Here is a 22,353-nt window from a genome sequence, read left to right on the forward strand (position 1 = left end):
GAATTACATTTCATAAACTATATATTCTGCAAAATCAAACTACTACATGGCTGGTGATATCACAGCAATTTAAAAAAAAATGCTATTTTAAAGAAGATTTGCAAAATATCCACACTGTGTTTGTTCAAATGTATTTGCTGTATTAGGACCACAAATCATCAAACCATCAACCTATGTGTTTTGAACATAAAACCAACACAATTAAAGAAACAAACCACTGCAATTTAATAGCAACAATCTCACTTTACAAGATAATAACGATGGAAACTTTGCAAAGAAATCTGAAAAAGAATGTAATTAAAAGTGACAGATTTAAGACAACAGAAAGTTGAAAATTAAATAGCATAATAATTCTACTGTGCGGAATTTTTAACCAGAATATTTACTTGATGCAGCATTCTGATTAATAAGTGACGCTGTGTTACCAGCACTCACTGACATCTGATAAATACTATTCCTTTAAAGTAGTATTTTTCTGTTCAGCGACCTTGCACAGACTGACAATAAGTAACCCAGACCCCAAAGCCAGTTCACATGTGGTCAGTAGCAAAATTCCTAAACAGAACAGGAAAGGACCTGGAACGCATGTGATGACTAAAACATAACTTACTGCTAATACGGTGATTTCAATATTCAGTGCACTCCACAAATATTATTTAGATTTCTTTTACGACATATACCACTGCCAAACATGAATTAAAGCAAAACAGAGGCGATGTGGCTTTATGGATGGAGAGGAGCATTGGACTGGGAACTAGGAAATTGGGATTAAGTTCCTGGCTCGAGCCCAGACTCCCAGGTAAGACATTCAGTAAGATGGAAATTACAACACTGGCCTCCTAAGAAAACCTTGAAATCTACTGAAAAAAAAGAACAATGAATCCGAGTCAGGGCTTATTATTAAAAATTAAATAGGAACTATATAACACTTTCTCTAATCACTTTAGAGATTACATAATAATTAACTTTATTAAGCATGACTGCTGCTGATGCTGCGTAAAAATAATTGAATGAAACGTGATAAACAATGTACACAAAGGATTCCACAAGAGTGGAAGTCACATACTTTCCCTTCTTTGAACCCAACTCATGAAGAAGTGAGAAGTATGCAGTAAGTGTGAGTACCTGCAGAAATCTCAGAAAGAAAGCTGGTCCCACAGGAAGCGTGACTCCATAGAGAATTTTGGTGATACCAGGATTTCATTTCCAAAGTCTTCAGTGATATTTAAGCAAATAGTTACGTATTTATCAACATAGGGAGGATGCTTTTCTGAAAAGGGGTCTAAATTTCAGTATTGACTGAAGTTCATGAGAACTACATAAGAAAGTGTGTTAGTAAGTCACACAAGCATAAATATGCACAGCAAAAGTGAAACCAAAGTATTTTTCTTATTAAATAATATAAAATAATGTGATGACCACCAACAGAGGAAAAAATCCACAAAGATATTTTTTGCAGTTTATTTTCAATTATAATTTTTGGATAGCCAAGCAGCTCTGTATGGAGAAAGCACAGAAGAGTCATTCTGGCACTTTTGGATAGTACATTTCCCCCCCCCCCCCAAAAAAAAAATTTTTTTTTCTAGACACATTCAGTCCACTTGCTCGGTCTATAGTCCATTTTATATGAGCATGATTAGCTCATATGATTCCAGAGGAAACTAACAATATATACAGTCAATGAAACTATCTTCTTGGCTACTCTGGGCCCTTTAAAATGTCTTCTAAGTCTATCCTGGCTAAACAGAATCCACAATATACATGATAGCTACAGAATACACTGTACTGAAATGAGAAATGCTCAGCACAAAATGGGACTCTTGGCATGCAGCTTAAAATAAAAGGTAGAAGTTCAGAAGTTTATAAAATCCCAAATGGGGTCAATTAAAAGGAGTTAGCAAAAGAAGGGACTGTTCATTGTTACTGTAAAAAAGGCACTTTGAGTAAATGGGACCAGAATTGGAGGAATCTTAGTCGACACAAAGTTCAGTTTGGTTTCATAAAAAGGCTTCAATGCTAAGGGATGCTACTCAAGTTTCCTGCAGTTTTACATTAAAATAAATTGCTGAGTAGTTTATAATAAAGGACATAAAATGTTTACAACCAACTTGTAAAATTAAGAAAAGCATAGTATAAGCAAAATATTACTAAAAGCAGCAATGCATAGCCTTTCGTTGAGATAATGCACAATTTTGGACACCATGTGTCAAACTCTTGTTTTTAAGATACTTTCAGTAGCATTATCAACATAAAATTGGCCTACAAAACAAAAGCTTTACCAGCTCCCATTCATAAGGAGATTGAGGTCATAAACCAACCAAAACAATTTGTCAGTATTTTCAACATCCTGGATGACCAATATCAAGTATATGGAATAACAATCACACTCTTTGTTCAGCTATCTCACTGGAGGCAGCCGATAAATCAGAGGAATGATTTTAATTCTTTTCTAACATTTACACAGTAATGCATTTAAGTTCTTTCAAATGTTGCTCACCACAGTTTGTTTTTCTCTTTTCTCTCCACAACAAAAAAAAAAGAAAAAAAAACAATCAAGCACTTCCACAGAAAGAATATTTGGCAATTTTATACTGAATCCACTGAATGGTGGATTTTCACAATAGCTCACTTTAGATTGAAAGTCATTAGTGGTCTTTCCTCTCGTTTCTGCCAAGGACTCTTCTTATCTTCACCTTGGTCATCTTCCTCATCCTCCTCATCCTCCTCATCATCTTGAACTGATGTTCCGTGTTCAGGACTAGTTAATGGCTCTGGTTTGGCATCCACAGTTCTTGTTTCCTCCTGCAGACTGGGCAGCTGCACACCACTTCTCTTACTAGTGCCTTCTAGTAGGCATCGTAGAGCATTGTCCTCAGGGCTACAAACGGCTGTTCCACACTCGCTGCCACTTTGGTCCATATCATCCAAGTATACAAGTTGTGTGTAAGCTGTGCTATCTGAAACCTTCCGCTCTCTCTGCTGGTGCTCTTGCACTGGTGGGTGACTCTGTGGCGCAGACAGATGATCTCCTCTTCCCTTTCGGGCAGATTTTGGTTCATTCATGTCAACACCAGAGTCCAAACTGGCATCGTTACTCCCATTCCTACCAGCTCTTTGGAGATCGATGTATGAATGTCTAACGTGAGCATTTGAACGTCCATCTAGAGAAACAAACCATGCTCGAGGATGAGGCAATGGCTTTCCACCTCCTAATTCCATCAAAGCCTTTTCTGTAAGAAGCTGTACTTCACTATTCATTTGAGCCAGGGATGCATCATTAAGTGAGGCAGGAATGGAAATAGATTCAGACATGGAAGCATTTTGTTGACTCCACTCAGCTGCACCTGCATCTTGCAAATGTTGCTGAGATATTGCTTGGGCTGCTAACTGTTGGGGTTGCAGCTGTTGGGGGGGGTGTGGAAAGAGCCGTGCATGAGGGTTAGGAAGCTCAGCCTGAAGTCTTTCTATATCAATCTGCTGGTCAGCTGGGACAACCAGTGGCTGGCTAACAAAAGGGTGTTCTCCCGGCAATTTCATGTAATGACCTGGGATGACCAATGCAGGCAAAACTTTTCTGTAAACACTGTCATTGACTTGGTCAACAGAATTGCAGCAGATTAACTGACCTGGTCGAGGGAAAGATGTAGGTCTTTCAAGGTGGTCAACCGAACGAGACATCATACAATCAGTAGGTCTGCAGTCCAGCAGCTCTTTTTCAGGGGCTGAAGGTGTGGGGTATATTTGTTCCTGAATATTGTATTTACTTCCAGTAGCAACATGGTTCATAGATACTTGAATTTCTCTCTCTTGCTTTTCAAATAAAGGCTGAGACAACATAGCATTGTAACTTCTCCTATACTCATCTTTGATAGGGGACTCATAGCCTTCAGCTGTTTCTGTAGATTTTCTTGGCTTTAAAGGAAAACTGTCTGCTGATTTGTGGTAGCCTTTTCTTAGAGACCCGCTGGGAGTCAGGTCATCCAAGGAAATTCTGCTCTTGTCTTTCTCCTTGTCAGAGAGCAGTTCCTCTCGGGAGCTAAACTCCTGGGAAGTACTGAATGAGTGTTTGAGCATAGGTGTATGTATATCTGCTTCTCCAGTAGGTGATACCATCTCCATGTGAACAGCACTGATTAATTCCTTTGCACCTGAGTTTTCAGTGTGTCCATTGCTAGCAACAGACAGCCCGCCAGGAAACTCTGACTCGCGACGTGAAAATATTAAATTTATATGAGACATAGAGGTTGCTTGATCCTTCTTAGAAGTGTCCAGTGCTGTGGAAAGTTGCAGTTTCTTATGATGCTGACGCGGTCTTAAACATTTTCTTCTATAAAAGCCGGTAACAAAAGAAGTTACACATTTATGACTGTTGTACACAGAAACAAGAACAGCAAGTGTGTCTTAATAGGAGATTTTTAAGCAGTGATTAATATTAGGGGAATTGAGCTTTTATTACATAACCTAACAATTAAAAGCTTATCCCAGTAGCGAATATAAAATTAAAGAATAACTAATGTCAATTGGGAAATATCTCAAGCACCAGTTACAAACTGGAGCAAATGTCTGGAGGAGGCAAATACAAAATCACTCATTAATATACACTTGCTGATAAAAGTTTAACATTCATTTTAACATAAGACTAATAAAAAGATCACTTGCAAGTGCAGAACAGGTACAGTGACAGAGATCTTGGACCTATGCCTATGTTTGATAGGAGATTTTAGAACATCTTACAAGGAAAACACAGGTACAGGTGTGTGCGCTTCATTCAACTACCATCTTACCAAAAGCAGCAACTGTCTATGCCGCATGTAACCAGGAACATAGGAAATTTGATCTGTTTCTTTCTTTTTCAAGTGCTTACTTGCTTTTTTTTCCCCCAAGTAAAAATGTTTCAATACAAAATCTTTTAATTTCATGAGCACAAAAATGCTTATGTTTCCAACGTGAACTAAGTAACCAGAATGGTGAATCTTACCTGCAATAATACAAAAGCAGACACAGCAACACTAGAAGTATGAGAGCCATCCCTCCTAAAATTGCCAAAAGAAACATTGTGTGATAGCTGGTAATGTCGTGTGTTACAACGGGACCTGGAAGGCCAGAAAAGAGAATTTAGACCTGTAGCAATCTGCAAACAGGAAGAGGAACAACACTCTAAATAAAGAGAGGGACATCTTCCCCTGTTATCAGGGTGCTAAGTGAGCAACGCTGCCACCCATAGCCCTGGTGCCTGTTGAGCAGACCATCTCTGGCGAAGGGAGCAAGTTGTGGAGAAAGCATGTGCTGGTTTTCATGACTGCAAGTCCAAATAGATCATTCTGTGGAAAAGCAGTTAGTTTCAATGGGAGCATGCATCAGTGAATGCTGCCTTCCAGGTCCTGATGCCGACACAGTGCGCCAAAGCTCTCATCACTGGAGAAAAGCCATCACAGCATCTTCCAGCACTGTAATGCATGTAGCAGCACTGTGGCCAACAACTTCTCATTAACATTTGTGATGCTCTGCACTAAACAGTACATACAGTGCAGTACAGGATTCATTGGAAGATGTGTTGGTGCTCTTAAGTCTAGATCAAGCCAAGCCAAGCACATCTTCAGTAGCTTTAAAAAACAGGCCACTAGTGAAACAGCGTTGTAACTCCAGGTTTCAATAATGCTTAGTAACTGTTCTAACATACAAAGGAATGCACACATGTGGACAGCATCTGTTCACAATTACGCGTGTGTAACCCTGTTGGTTTGTAAAATCCTTATCATGATTTTGAAATAAAGGCCCGAATTTCCATCTGCAGGCAAGGAGGTACAGCACCAGCTGGCAGAGTAACATGCATGTACTTTGAAGGACAGGAAACTTGGCCGACATTAAGGTTCTAGATCATGAGGTTTGTAAAACCTCATCTGTGGATCTTGAGTGGTCTGTAGAGCCACTGCTAGGAATACAAAGCTCATTTTTGTCCATTTTTTGAGATAAGAAATGAAATAGATTCAATGAGGAGATAAAATAAGCAAAAAGACATTAACCTGATTAAAAATAACATCAAGTATATTGCATTTGGGAAGTCTAAATATTTATACATTCTGTCCCGCCACTACCTTTACATAATTGATTGATACTGTTGCTTCAGGACATTAGGCAAAAAGAAGAAGAGATAAATCACTTGAATTTTTCATTAAAATGTTGTTCCCGTTGCAACAAAGTTTTAGGAACCCAGATCTAGCTCTCAGAAAGAAGAAAAAATAAAATACAAGTAGAAATTCTGCCATACAAGTTAAACTGCAAGGACAAATAAGCCTTCTCCTGTTAGAGTTACAGGCCTTCTAACCTTGGAGTTACAGACACAATTTTATGACTAGTGTAACTTCCTTGCAGTCTGGGACAGAGCTGTACTGGGAAATTTATGGCTCAGAGCAGTTGCTTTTTCTTAAAGTACAATTATATTGTAAAATTCCATTAAATTCAATATGATAGTTTATTCAGATCTGCACCTGCCTCTAAACTCTGTTCAGCAATGAATCAGCTGAATATTCCAGCAGTTTCATTTAATATAACCTCAAATAAAAAGCTTGCATAAGGTATAATGCAGCAAACCCCTCCAAATGCTCTGCAGATCATGAAACAACTTCATGGCACATACAAGCAGACTTTAAAAACAGTCCTCATGTTAGAGTTTGCTTTGTTGGTTAGATAGAGTTTATTTAGCTTGCACAGCCAAGGCAAGAATGTTTTCATTCCTACTGTATTTGGTTTTCATCCAGAAAACCTAATAAAGAAAATCTGTAAGAGGAGGAGTTCTTTGATTGATTGGCTCTTTTATACACAGAGGTATCTCTGATTATTGGTGCCTGAAGAACTAATGTTAAGAAATCTGAGGCAGCCACAGACAGAAAAAAGGAAGAGCAAGCTGCAACATTAATAATCTCCACAAGCATAGAAGTACATGTAATGCCTAGTTCAAAGTGATTTTCTACAGTTATGCCAAGAGGCTTGCAGATGGCAACCAGTCAGCTCATCTACTAATGCCACTCTGCTAACACATTTCCTAGAACTTCTACGCAAAGTTATTTGCAGTATAAATTAATCAGTCACCAAGACGATGCAAAGCATAAGTCAGGGCAAAATGGGCATCTTCAGCGTAAAAGAAAAAAAAAGTTACAATCAATCAATCCATTAGGAAACGTCTAACCCCCGATGATGTTCGTCTTACGTGAATCCTTTTCTTTGGAAGTTCCTGTACAGAAACTTCACAGCACGTATTTTTCTACCTGCTGGAACACTAATACACTGATGTTATAACTCCCCTCATTTTCTAGCAATGGCTCTACCAGGCAGTGGTGATATAAATGCATCAAAGCAGGAACACTTTAAGAAGTTTTCCATTGAAATGACTCAGAGATTTTGAGCACAAGAGTTACCCCCCACAATCCCCAAAAGATTTTAGCCCTTTACTTTCAGATTTCTGTTTTCTAATAATCCATTATTGATCAAGCTGTGGCATCTCAGATGAGGTCATTCTGAAAAATATAAATGTTATATATGAATAAATAATCACTCAATGCTGCGAATAGCAATAAAATTCAATTCCATCTTACCTGGAATAGTAGGTGACATAGCTGCAACCCAGTAGCCCAGCTGAGGTGCAATATAGGTCCAAGTCAACTGATTGCCTTCTTGTTGTACAAGGCCCAAACTACTCTTCAGCCATGTCCCTGTAAATGTAAAGGTTGTAGGAAGGTGTTACAGATAAGTCACACCTTCCTCTGCAAACAAGTGGAAAAGCAAGCAGTAACAAAACCTATCAGTGTGCTGCAGGGGTTGTGTACATTGCTGCGAAGTGGGAGATCGTGCCTTATTGTCACTGGCATCTGAGAGCTCCTGCAAGCAGTCATCCCCGTGGCCTTCTCAGAAGCTTTGTATACAAAAAACATTTAAGATTAAATAAAACTAATAAATCTTCAAAAAGGGTTAAAAGAAGATAATTATTGTCATATTAGATTCCCTTTTTTTGAAGAAGGATATTCCTGAAGCTGATTATGTGTAGACAGCCCACTTAAAAACTGTATTTCAAGAGACATCATATCTCCCAGACCACACGTGAGTGCTGCACGCCACCTGTCTATCAGCTCTGGCTGTCAACTTCTAGAAGACTGAAGAAAATACTTCCTCAAAATGTTGGCTTTCCTATGCAGAAAACAAGCTTATGAATGTTACTACATGTATGTTACTACAATAAATGTAGAATTAAGTTGCACCATCACTTTGATTCAGCAACGTTAGTCATTCAAAATGTGTATACATCCAGGAATACTGTTTGGTAATGGATGATGAGTTTTTAAAAACATGTTTCTCAAAGGAAATGTAATAGATTTTTCAGAATTATCAAATGATCATTCCAAAATAAATAATATTTACAATTTTAAAGCAATGTGTTTAAGTACACATAACTCTTAAGTAGTCCAGATTGACAATCTGCACTAGTTGAGAGCTGTTCTACTTTCAGAAGATAAATTTTGTTGCAAGAATTGGGCTATGAAAAACCTTTACAACTCAATCAGCTGTATGCCTTTTTGTAATTCATTAAGACCCCTGATTCTGGCGCTGTAGGAGAAAAAGTTCACCTTAGTTTCTGATATATTAAATGTCCAGTATGGCTTGTAGACTGCTCCCATATTTATTCTCTGTGAAAGAAACACAGAATTGCTGGCCTGGACACTGAGGGCAGTCGCTGGGAAGCCACCCCTGGCGCCAAGCAGTGTTTCCTGAACCTGCAGTCCTGGCTTGGCATCTCCAGCGGGTGCCGTAACAGAGGGCATTAACTCACTAAGGAGGTTCTTCACACACTTTGGTGGCCACTACCAGTATAGCTGATCTCTGTACAGAGAAGGGATAAACCCCTCTGCACTTCTGTAGCGCAGCTCTGTATTTCTGTGCAAAACAGGGACAGAATGCTGCATTTACCTTACTCAGCTTCAAATGCTCACTTTAAAGGCAAGCTGCATCTTGTACTTGTGATTCCCTTTCCTTTAAATAGTCTCCTGCATGTAATTCTGGAAACGGTGCTTTTCATCAGATGGCACTCAGGACTAAGCACGAGCATTTGTGGATGACAGTTGTCTGAACCCTTAGCAGTCAGTGCAGAACATACAGAAGAGATGCTGTTGTTGTTTTGTTTTTCTAATACCACTGAGATCCTGATGATTTCCTCTGTGTTCCTTAGATTATCCATCTGTGCAAACCCTGTACATATGAGAATGGCTTTTCTGAGTATTTATTTCCTCTCTACTACTGATTTTTCCTATGTAAGTACACCCTTAAAGTCCACCATCTTTGGCCAATAATAAACCCATCTGAATATAGTGAAAGGTTTAGAAAAATACACGTTTAAGAGGATTTCTAGATCTAGGTGACTATTATTGCCAGATAGTGACTCTGTATTTGCAACCAAACTGAATTTGTAGGCAACAGGGGAAAGGAATTATTGACGTAATTTTCAGTTTTCCAAGTATCATTTCCAGTCTGTATAGGGTAGCAATAATCTGTTATTTCACAAAGAAAGTCACACAAGATAATTTTAATTCACAGTACCAAAAGGACCAAAATCTGTATACACAGATTTGCACGTATGGCATCCATAACTGTCGTATCAGAACACCTTGATGTAGCCATTAGTTTACCTCTTTTAGGGAAACATTATCAGGTTGATTGATAATGATTCAGTAATGATTGAATTGTCCAGAGTTACGTGTGAAGTTTCTGGAAAAACTAGGAAAAATTAGATTCATTTTCTCCACTAAGATGGCCACTGTCCCTTCAGATTTTCTACGCGTGCACTTTTGAGGAAGATGTCATACTAATAGCCCTGAACCACAGGGTGAAAAATAGCCCATAGGTCAAAAACTGCTTCTATCTTGTGCCTAAAATGCCATTTGGTAAGAAAACCCCTGTAAGCTTAAACTTTGCCATTTTTTTTTCTGCAAGGTTCGGACAATGAGAATATGCACCACCTATTCAAATACGCAACTATGTGAAACAAAAGTTTAAAAGAGATATAAAAGTGCTGATGAAAAAAAAAGAATGGAGGGACCCGTGTTATGAATTCATCATGCTTTCCATACTTCTCTTACCGTCTCTTAAGCCATCTAAATTCACACACAAGTAGAACACATGCATATGTAATTTAGCAAAGTTCATTATCTTCGTAGTCTATTTTTATAGTTACCTCCTTGAGGTGAAGCTATTATTGATTCCCTCACTAGGGGGAACTTGTGTCCAGTTTGCCTTGTTCACATTACACTGCACTCTAATGAACACAATCCTCCTAATGCCTCTTTAAAAGCCTTTTGCTCAGTAATACCCTGCTTGCATAATGCAGCGATCAAGAAGCTAACAGAGGCTGCACTCTTATCGCTGCGAGCAGAGCTCAGCTGCCATCCTGTCAAACAAGCAGCAGCTCAGATTGCTCATATTTTAGCAACGAAAGGAATCCCGGTATTTGCAATGGAAGCAAACAATAGAGTCTACTGCACAAGGTCAGTCAGGTTTCATGCTTGTCTTCTGCTCATTTAGGCCACCCGTTTTTGCTAACCACTGGGTATACTCGAGGAAATGTATTGGTCTGTATAACACTAGGGAAAAATGTAATTCCCTCTCTCTGTTATGGGCAGTTAAGAATTTCAAAAGTGTAAGAGATGTATCCGATATTGGTCATCTTTAAACAAGAGTAATGAAGCTTTTGTTGACCATACCCCACACATTAGTATGTGATGACAGCTAGAAAATAATTACTTTTTAAATGGCACTGTCCCAAGTTCATTCATCAGGACAACACCAAGTGTGGGTTCCTGGGAACCACGGGTACACAATCTCATCAGCTGCCTTTTTTAATACTTTCCTGGTCCAACACTTTGGTGATAAACTCACCTCTTATACTTCCACCATCTCTTACCAATAGTCCACTAATAAAACAGAACATCCTCCTGCATGGTGGGATGGAGAGAATAAAGAACTCCATCCTTCACAGCAACAGCAGCAAAACAGGTTTGAGTGGAAATAGTCAAAACACAAAGTCCTGTATTGTTTCTTGTAGCCGAAAGCCAACATAGTATTACTAGAGGGAACTGATGTGCCTTCAGTATTCTGCAAATCCATCGGGGCATTTCCAGGTCTCTCTCATATTTCATGCTTTATAGGTTCCGATATCCTGGTCGCTTTTCAACTATCATTAAACACCAAGCAGTGTTCTTGTAGCTCCCTACATGCAATGCCTTGCTGTAATGACCTAATGTTGGACCTTCTACTGAGCAAAACCCAATTGCATTGTATTTACTCGCTATGCTCCTAGCATTTCAAGCTGCCTTGAGTAAGCAAGGGTTCATTGCTGTGCAGCCTCAAGAATAAATTCCCTATCTCATCCCAGATTCTTCCTTGCAGTGGGAAACAAGATGTTTTCCTGTTCTAAAAATGCAGCTAATCACCCTCTTCTGTGTCCTCACATACTTGCTCTTGTAAGCAAGGGAGGAGACTGAGGGGCAGTGAGTAAAGAACTTCTTCCATTTTTCTGTCCTTTCCTATCCACTAGCCTGCAAATGGAGTAAGGGCAAGCAGCATTCATTTTTTACTATGCAGGCAGGATTACAACTGCAGGAGAACTAAGCAGAAGGATTTAGGAGGGAAGAGGGGTCTTACCTCCCTGCATGGCTGTTATGATAATTTAATTTGTTATTCTCCAAATATCCTATAACATCTACTTCCTCGCCCCACCCAAGTCAGCACAATCAACTAGCTTCACTGCTTATTAAGTTTTATACATGATGTGCAATAACTGTTAAGTGACAAGCAATACAGGATTATAAATAAAAAGCAGTACAAATAACTGGGTGTAATGGAACTGATCATTTTTGTTCAAGACTGATTATGTAGTTCCAAAGAAAACACGTCAATGCATCTTTGGAGCAGAAACAGCAAGTTCAGTATAGTTTGTAAGCACTGCATGATTTGGGCCAATTTGACATTAATTCTTAAAGAGCGTCTGGTGCTTCATGGAAAACTTCTATATATAGAGACATTCTTGCTTATAGATCATTTTTACATTTCTCTTCCTCTTTTTCCTCTATTACTGCTCAGTGGAGCCAACATGCTGATCCAGGATTCAAGTCAGGGGAGCTGTCTCCTGGCTCAAACTAATGGCAGGGGGAGAACCAAGAAGTTTCTTAACTCTTTCCTCACCAAAATTATATTTAGTATTACTGACTTTTTAGAATAAATGGTGTTGTTTAACAAATTTCTTCTTAAAAAGCTTATAAAACAGCTACCCGGCACTCCTTTGTATATGTAACTTAAAAGCAAGGTAAGAGAACAACCATCATTAACACTACAAAGAATATAAAAATGAGAGTACTTTAAAAGAAATACAAATCAAAACACAGATAAAGAAAGCTAAGCTCCATCTGGCTGCAAAAATACCCAAATATCAGAGACAAGCTGACGATTTCAACAGAGCAGGAGAAATAAATTGCTAGATTTATTTAGAAATAAGATGCTAGAGAGAAGCATCTTAATACTTTGCAGTAACTTTGATTCTGATGACCATGCTTATTTATCTCAGGCAGCTTTTAGGTCTTGCCAATGGGGGCAAGAGGGGGTTATCATGAGTAAATTTAACAGCAAAAGGTTTGCACATTAAATCTCCATTTCAACACACATTCTGCACTAAAAATGCCTTTTTGTAATTTAGTTTACTTCTAAATCAGATTGAAAAATGGCACTTTCAGCAAGGAGAGTGTCCAGACAGGCAGCTATTGCAGAAAAGCCATTACAGAACAGCTATTCTAGACTATTTCCCTGCACAATCAGGTCACTGCAGATACGGCCAGTCTGCCCAGAAAAGAGACGTCCTATTGTCTTCAAAGACACTAACTATTCAGTGTGACAGCTTGCTGGGTCCAGGCAGCACGAATGGATCTGCTTTTGTAGTCTAGATGCACGATGCCTCCGAATAAGACATTACTTCCATACTTTAAAGCTACTATTTTAAATTAAGCTGTAGTGAAATCCAGGGAATTGTACGCCTTTCTGGCTTCCATGCGCGTGACTGTGCATGCTGACAATCCCGTGCTGCTCCGGCTCGAGCAAATGGCAAACTTCCTACTGGCCTACGTGAGGCAGGACCGTGCTTCGTTCAGGCAGGACTGCCACACCAGGCCATCTGCTCTAGAGAGACCCATGTGACTCCTATTAAAGTCAAGAAGAAAGGAGACAAATTCCCCTCTTAGCTGCGTGTGCTGGCTGCGAGAGGAGTTTGCATGCTGGCACCCCAGCACAGAACTCGGCTCTCTGGGAGGATGTATAATACTGCTTACTTCAGGTTTAACTTTCCAAGCTGACCATTTCAGAGCCTCCCAGGTCATTACTCCTGCAGTGACTTCTACTGACTTTGATTCTGTATTCTTCCTATCACTGATCAAAACAGTTCTGGTAAATGACTGTCAGAGGAGTGTGCTGTAGCCAGCAGCTTCCCCTAAGGGCAGTCATAAAGTCCAAATATTGCTAGTGTTTAAATATATGGTAGCTATGGTGGGTTTTTTCCCATAAATTACTTTTACATGTGAGCTTTTGGTAGAAAACTCTTCCATTGATCAAATACTGTTCACTTTTTATTTTGTTTCTTTTAACTGGCGATAGGATCATCCAATCCCACTCAAGCAGGGAACCAAAATTGTGCTATTTACAGCATGAATTATTTCCATCCAATAGGTTTGACAAACAAGAGGGTTTAATTAGCCAGAGAGCAAATTAAGCATAATCCCGTTATATGAATTTATTTTTATTCACAAGATTATCTTCTCTGGACAAAAGAGTTTTGGAAAGAAAAGAAAGATAATTTTAACTGTACTACTTAATAGCATAGATGTTTTAAATAAATATTCCTTAATGAGAAGTGCTTTTCTTTCAGCACAGATCTCTTCTGTGATGTCTACGATGTCTTGTAAGATTGCCCTGCTTAGGCAGAGATTCACAGTTAAATGGAGATATATGTGTCAAAAGGAATGAGGCAGGTTGTTATCAGACAGTGTGGGACAGCAAAGGATATTCAAAACATACTAACAGTATTTCTAGAAGTAATTGATTTCGACACTTCAAATGGCAATGTTATTATGGAGAGTTAATCAAGGGCAAGTTTGTGAAAATAACTTCCTAAAGCATGTTCTGACATACATAAATTGCAGCTTTTCATTCTACCAGCTGAAAGCTGCTTATCAGATTTCTTCTTCCAACTGAAAATCACCTCTAATCTGCATCGGCATGAAAGTTTTACTACAAAAGGATGGGTTTTTTGGTTTTACTTTTGTTCATTTTCTAAAAAGCTAAAAGCCACTGAAATTGGAAGTTGAAAAATTCCTTCCTGAATATTGGTAGAGGTTAGTCTCCTCCTCCCTTCCCCCTAATACACACGGGTTTAAAAATTCATAGTATTTCAGTTAATATTACAATTTTGTTTTTGGAGTTGCTAGGCAACATCAAAAAATAAATGTCCCTGCTCTGAGCTCATACCTTCATTATTCTTCCACTCTTACAGAATTTGTTACACAAGCCTTCCAGGGCTAAATCCTGCTACTGTTTTAGCAGCACCACCATTATTTGGTGTAATGTAAGGGAAACGCTTTTAACATCATATCTTGAAGATTTTTGCAAGGAAGTCTAACGTTCAATTTACTACTAGTGTCTGAGAAACTTTGTAGTTTTTGCCATCTTTACTCATTTTTCCCCTTAAATCACCTGCCAAGTGTTCAACAAAAGAACATGCCAGTTTTCATTATTTAATAATTTTAATTACGCCTGGGCAGAAGGCAGGGCACATTGTACAGAGAACTGCTTGCATTGCTTTGGTCCCCTCAGCATTTCCTTCCAGAATACCAGAACAGAAGAGACTTATTAAAGAAAATTACTTCCATATGTAATTACTGGTTAATAATTATATTTCAAAAGGAAAAGCTTAGTTATGCTTGCTGGACCACCATCCCTAGTTACCAGTGTACGTGAAAGATACTGCCTTTAATATTCGCTTTATGACATTATTAATCACATTCAGTCAGTTATTGACAAAATTATTAGAACAAGTAATAAATAAAAGCACAAGGCGATTCAGAACACTGCATGCCTTTTCCTTCATTCAGCCTCACACCACGCTCACGTTCAGTTTCTGTTTTTCAAGCTGGAAGTGGAAGCAGACACACACTGGGATTTGATCCACCATCCCAAGGCCGCAGAGGAAGACTGTCCCAGGTCCTCCTCAGCTTCTTCCAGCCCCACCCAGACACTTCACACTCCTGCTCTATGCACTCTTGCCTGTATTTCCACCAATCGCCAAGTCCTCTCCAACTCAAGCAGCTGCACAAGCACAATAGCCTTTTCTCCACTTCCTGAATTTTGATGTCCACCTCGTCCCGCCTTCTGCTGCATGGCTTCTGTAGGTGGAGCTACAGGGCCATCTACACGATACAATGTATAGTCTGTTCTTAAAACCTGTTCCCAGAAGCCATACTATTTGTTTCCAGTTTTATTTCCTTGACTACATAATAGTAGATTGTTTGCATGTATCACTACACTTTGGCACTAACCTGATTCCTTCAACGTCCTCTTAAGCTCCACCATCATGCCATCCCACGTCTGCTTTGCCACAAATGCAGCTCAGATGGTATATGAGGTGGGGAGAGGATCAAACAATCCATTCACATAATTTTCACATGTGTAAGCCACAACATCCATTTTAAAAACAACATACATGTTGATAAACAAGCACAACTGCCTCCTGTGATCCACTACACCTCTCCAGAGCAATCATGACAGAGAGAACATACCTCAGTGAGCTACACTGTGAAGCATCGGAGGAAGAGCTTCTTTTCCTTTCAATGCTGAGGTCTATCTACTACTCTGCAATTATATCTGCACCTATTATGTAGACATCGTACACGGTAAAAAGCTGGGTTTGGTAGCTGACATTTCTATGGCAACACACAAAATATGAAATTCTTTGAGAGCAGTTAGTTAAAAATCTGTATTCCTCAGTGTATTTAGTCTTTAAGAATAATTTAACCTTCACAGCTGAGATGAAAAAAGGAAGTCAAAATCAAATTGTCAAGCAACTTGTAAACTACAGAAATAGCGTAACTATGAACTTTGTGGAGGCTTGGTCTTCTCCTTGCAATTTGCAAATAAATCTCCGTATTACCAGTGAATCTGATCTAGAACCAAATGTTCTAGATCTGATTATATTAAATTCAAACTTGTGGGGGCAGGGAATGTGTTTTCCTGAACATGTCCATTTCTCACATGTAGAAAACCCAGTAAAACCCATGGAGAAGTGCATGAAGTCCCAGGCCACGTGCGCAGCTGCATGTATTCCAAATGCAGGCCATCTATCCAAGTTCAGAGGCATGTATTCACACCCAGTGTCAGATCAAGCAACAGACTGCAAAAGTTTTTTGTTAAATGATTATTTTCTGTCTGTCATGCAGTGTATGAATGCGGTGGCAATCAGAAGTTAACCAAATTCACAACAAAAAGGAATAAGTTTTATTTTTAAACTACAAAAATATAAGTCAATCTTTTCTTTGGGCGAATAATCGTTGCTACCACATGGGAAGCTTAAATCAGAGACTTTTATAAATCATCTTACTTACAAATAATGTGCAGTGAACTAGACAAGCAGATGTACAGTAACCCGCTTACATTTTCTGCCTGACAGTAGCTGTCGCTCTCTCCCTATAAACACTATGAACAAAACCCAAGCATCATTTCACCTCCATGAAATACAGCAAAACCATATTGCAGTCACGTTTAAGTAGGCACCAATACTGTTTATACATAAAAATATCCTCAAGACTTCTTTTGAGCACAGAAAACATTATCTTCATTTTGCTGAGGAAGGAACATCAGGAAATTCTAACTCTACAAAAATCAATGGAAATTTTACCACTGAAGGCAGGACGTCACCCAGAAAAAGTAAGTACCAGACTTTCAAATGTATTTAGAAATCTATTATGGCATTAAATGCAGTCAGAAAGCACTGACCAAGCACAGCAGAGTACATAAAGTATTGTGCTTTATAAAGCTATAAAAAGAGTTCCCCAAGATACTCTTCTCCATATTCTGCCATCACTTCACATTAATACATGGTTGTGATTTCAGGCACTGGGGAAACATCCTCCTCTGCAAAGCAGCTAGTAATTTAAAGACAACAAGGTCACGTCCAAGATGTACACCAAGTGTTCGGGGAGGAGGAAGAACAGAGAAACAGTACTCTGAACTTCATTTACACGTAGTGCACAAGAAATAACACATTTTAAGGAGAAGCAGCAAAAGGGTGGAGGTTTAACCCCTTCAGTCCAGAGTCCTTTGCCACACAAGGTTGAAAACAGTATTGAAAATATTTTCCTGTTATTTGGTGGGATCAATAGACCAGCAGCTGCATCGATATTGTCACTGAAGAATAAATGCCATTTCCATATTATGCGCTCTGGAATACTTGGTAACATTTTGAAGTCCTTCATACAGCTCTTGATGTGGATCTATAGGTCTAGGTGCAACATAATGCCTCCATACCACATGGGATGAAACTGAGGACTTAAAATGGAGAATGCTGGTCTTACAGGTTTGCTCACTGAATCCAGTGAAAAACAGACACCTTAACATAAAGCATAAACCATTTAAATGGGGGCTGAGGAGAATACAGCTGAGCAAGTGCTGTGTTATTCAGTCCAGCTGGCGGGACCTGGAAATGATACAGGAGGTACAAAGTTTTGTTTCTACTGGGATCTGTAGTACTCATTTCTGACTGAAGAGGACAAGGCCAGAAAGAAGTCTTGGACAGAAATTTGGTGTCCAAGAAGAGAGAGATTAATTATATTGTTGTAAATCCTACTGACATCAAGGCAAATATACAGGGAGGAAGTCATGATCCCAACCATCTGTTTACGGATAAAGGAAAAAAAAAAAAAAAAAGTTTTTCAGCCCCTTCAGATTTGAGAAAAACAAGACAGCACTTGGGGGGAAAAAAGCCAACAACCCAGAAAACCCCACTGAGCAATCCTGATTATAAAAATGAGAATCCATATCTCTTATGTTCAAACCTTTAAGCGTGTACTATGAAATAAAACCACTCTCCCATAGTTGTGTGAAACACAAGAGATATGGGTATGTCAACAGCACAGAATGATTAAGTTGCGTTTTAGTGTATATGTCTCCATAACATCAATGCATCTGTGCTTATTATTACCAACACTAAGAAATGCTGCAGAGAAAGGTGGTGGAGTGCATCTCCAACAGAAGAACAAGGTTGGACGTATTCGTTTACCCTAAAACTTCTCCAGGGCACAGATAGTTGCTCTTCATTTTATTAATTATTCAAAAAGGTGTTACTGCTTTAATTTGCTTGCTGTGCACACAAGGCAGCAAGTTTGTTTTGTAACGAAAAATCTCATTTGGAACAGTGTAAAATAAATGCAGCAGATTGCCTTATTTTGATGTCAGCCTGCTTCTTCTGGCTGTCTGTTTCATCAGTGTCAATGGAGCCACCCTCAGCCTTAAGTAGACTATGCTGCTTCTCCCCCTTCTCTCCCCAGTTCTCTCTCAAGGACAGAAACGGTGGTAATGAAAATACAGATTGTTTATGGTAAACATCCTAAAAAGCCATTAATTATTTTTAGCTGCCGTAATATGCAAATACGCATAATTTCTGTAGAAACTATGAAAATCTCTGCACTTCCCATCAGATGGCACTGGGTTTATATTAGTACATCATAAGCTCAGCAAAGTGTATGAGATTCTAAGGATTAAAACATATTTCTAGTATTTCTGTCCCTTCTCCACTCCCTCCCCTAAAAGTGAAAAGTATTCTGCTTTTTAGAGCAGAAATTATACTTCATGGAGTAATGATGACAACCACATGGATTCTAAACAAAAAACAATAGCTTGCACTAACAAGCACCCACTGTACTGCTAATATGCTAGAGAGAAGCTCTGCATTATTGCCTGGTAATACAATCATAGTTTTCCATCTCTGGCATTTACTCATTTTTCAGATACAAGTGTGAAAATTTAAGCCACTGAAAATCTATTAAGGAGAGACCACAACATAACTAGCACTGAAAAAAGCAGCTCCTTAAATGAAAGACAAAATCAGAATAATGAGGTTAGAGGGCTTATCCTGACAAGGCAAAGATCTGGCAGTGCAAATGGGTTACAACAACTTATTTGCCAGTTAAGGATTTCTCCAGCACGGAGCCATCCCAGTCATCATCCATCCCTCTCCCTTCACAGTCCAAGCACAACAGGGATGGGGAATGACAGGGTACTACCATGTTTGCACTACATATGATTCGTCTGACAGCCCTTAGGGTGCTAATGTAGCCCACACAAGATAGAGTGGCTGCTCTACTTATTCAATTAGGCTACTCTAATTTAAATTGGTTGGGATGTGGCCAAAGTTCTGCTAGAACTGGCATGCTGCAGTCAGGGCTTAAATGCACCTTTGTTCAACATCTTCGGCTGCACAGAAAGATGCTTACTTTAGCTGAAGTGTGAGCTGGAGCCTAAGCGTAACGTCTTCAATACCTTCCTCTCCATGGCTTGGTGAAGCTGAGTGGCCTGACAAAAACCCCTTTTTGTTCAGTGGTCCTCATGCCTTTCCCTCCCCACAACACAAGTGCTCCAGCACTTTATCATGAAGCAAACAAGGTTGAACTTGTCTCAAGATTGGGAGCCTCAAGCCTGCAACACTAATTAACTAACCCGTACTGACCTATACTAATATGTACTGCACACAATAGGGTAACTAGCTCTTTATATGCAACAGTAAAAAACATATTCCACAGTAAGAGAGAGCTTTTGTGGCCCCACCGCAGCGGCATGGAAATTTGGCCATAAATGAGAAAGCTCCATAATCAAAATCAGAACCATTTTACTAGCAGTGAGTAACTAGCAATGAGGCGGGCTGCAGCTATAACACAGCTGACAGGAAGGGTTGGGGATGGACTGCTTCTTGTGGAGCAAGTAAACATGAGTCAGTCGTCCCCATCTTTTTTTGAATGAGGGAAAATAAAATAGTTTCTAGAATCACAAATCAAAATCAGTTTCAGGAAGAATGTAGTGAAACTTACTACCATGGCTCCACACGAAAACTTGACGTTTCCACAGTTAAGGAAAACCCTGACTCCATTCATCGCACTCTTTTTCTACTATTCAATTTTATATCATATTCAAATTTAGCCTTTATTAAATCCTACTGCTTTACTCTCTAACACAGCCAACTTCTGACAAAAGATTTATCAGGCATGTTGTTTGAAAATACATCACCTTTTTCAGCAAACAGAGGCCGGAAGGAAGCAAAAATGTTATTTCCCCCTTCACCTCTCTCTTCCCCCCTCCCCTCCCCTCCCTCCAATACGCTGGTTTCATGCTTGTTGTTCTACTTCTGGATGTGATCATAAACTGGCTCAAAACGTTTGCCTTGCAGGGACAAAACCCCACTGACCGCCTACACAGATCCACATTTCTGGCTCCTTTTTCTTCCTCTCTTCCTCACAGTCTCTGCCTTTCTCACCTTCCATTCTTCTTTTTTGACTTCTTTTTCTTAACAACCATCTGGTACATACTTCAGAGGGCACAGTGGAATAACTGAAGGGGAATCACCAGGACAAGACTTATGCACCCCTTACTTAATCCTTTACACTTTGAAGGTGTAAAGAAGGCCAGCATGGTATACCAACTAAGCAATGAAAAAAAACAAGCCAAAACAAAAATAGAGAGCCTAAACCACATATTTCTGGAAAAAATCCTCTTCACAACAGCAAAAGTTATCCTGCAATGTAAAAAACTGAGTGCATTTTACAGCTTGTATTGATTAGTCATTCTGTCCTTTCAAAATATTTCATGAATTTTGCTTGCCTTTTTTTTTTTTTTTTTTAAATCATTTACGTATACTTTCCTTCTTGATAGTTATTAGTCAATCTCAAAGTGATTTACAAAAGAAGTCAGTATTATGTTTCCTATCTGACAGGCAGGAAACTGAGCTAGAGACAAGAGATGGACCAAAGGTCAGATATCTGGCTGCTGGCAAAGATAAGGCTAGTTTCCATGTCTCCAGACTTCCAACTCAATGCCACAGAGAATATGTCTTTCTGCTTCTCAGTCTCTGGGTGAAATCAAGTCCTCTCAAGATAGTTTTTACATAAAATATTTAATAATTGCAAAATATTACATTTACAAAAAATTTGTCTAGAAGTAGCACACAATGCTACTCAAGTATATTTGCATAAACACTATGCATTACTTGATCAATAAAACTCAGTCTTCCCTCCTTTTAGACAGAAAACAGATTTCGGTACACTCCAATGAAGATCTTACTATATTAACATAATAAATGCAGCGAGACAATTAGTTTCAGACAAATAAAGCCATCTAGGGAATCACAATTACGCATTACCTACCAAATTTTTGGTCAAACCTCCATGCTGGAACGTGTGCATTGTGCTTCAAGTTGCTGTTTGTTGGCAGAGGCACTGTTACATAGATGGGGCCATTCACGGGGATTGGAGTCCCATCGCCGTTGAGGAGATGAACGCTGACTGCAGTGACAGGGGTGAGGTCATACCTAGTGCTGTTTCCTACAGAGAGAATGAATGAACATCGAGACTACAGAATTTCCCAGAATTTAAGATACACCCATGTGGTTCAACACCGCAGTACTGCACCAACATATTTCTCCAGGGATGGTAGTAGCAATCCTCCCTGCCTTACAAAATTCACAACAAGCAAGACGTATATGCTTCTGAATTTTTCACTTAATTTTGGAAAATTCTGGAGACAAGAAAACTACAATGCAAAAATCTCCTGTACATATATTCTCATCTTAAATAAATACGTAGAAGTATCACAGCCATAATCATGGCAAAAAAAAAAGTATCTCCCGAGCCTTTATTATAGCCTCACATGCCCATATGATAACTAACAAACACCCAAACGTGCAGTGACACTGCAAGGATGATCAGTCCTATGTTTAAGAACGCCAAGATGTATTTCCTTTGGCCTTTCACTGAAATAAACCAAGATAAATGGATTATTAGGATACACAGCGTTATCTTCTTATCTATGTAAGATAATAATTATTCTTTATGTTTAAATTGCATGCCAGTGGATGCTACTTCATGAAAACTGATTTAAAAAAGCGTTATAACCCTTCAACCATTTAACCAAATGAATCAGTGACAGGGAAAAATATCACAGATATATATATGTATTCAGGGGAAAAAAAAGTTGATGTTTAAAACCAAGGCGATCTGGAGCTCAAAGCAATAG

At 39.0% G+C, this 22,353-nt stretch overlaps 1 protein-coding gene across 4 annotated transcripts in view; it reads right to left on the minus strand.

The window, feature by feature from the left end:
- Positions 1-282: 282 nt before the first annotated feature.
- FAM171A1 (family with sequence similarity 171 member A1) overlaps positions 283-22,353 on the minus strand; it is an 88,089-nt gene continuing 66,018 nt past the window's right edge. For 3 of the 4 annotated variants that reach the window (XM_076331611.1, XM_076331609.1, XM_076331612.1), the window contains 4 exons: positions 21,486-21,662; positions 7,593-7,709; positions 4,979-5,093; positions 283-4,327 (listed from right to left, as the gene is read on the minus strand). In XM_076331611.1, coding sequence (XP_076187726.1) covers positions 2,626-4,327; positions 4,979-5,093; positions 7,593-7,709; positions 21,486-21,662 — 2,111 coding nt within the window. In that variant the 3' untranslated portion in view covers positions 283-2,625. The remainder of the gene's footprint in view (positions 4,328-4,978; positions 5,094-7,592; positions 7,710-21,485; positions 21,663-22,353) is intronic. The other variant, XM_076331610.1, reaches the window with a different exon arrangement.

This window comes from Aptenodytes patagonicus, chromosome 2 (genome assembly GCF_965638725.1).
Source record: "Aptenodytes patagonicus chromosome 2, bAptPat1.pri.cur, whole genome shotgun sequence".
NCBI classification, from domain to species: domain Eukaryota; kingdom Metazoa; phylum Chordata; class Aves; order Sphenisciformes; family Spheniscidae; genus Aptenodytes; species Aptenodytes patagonicus.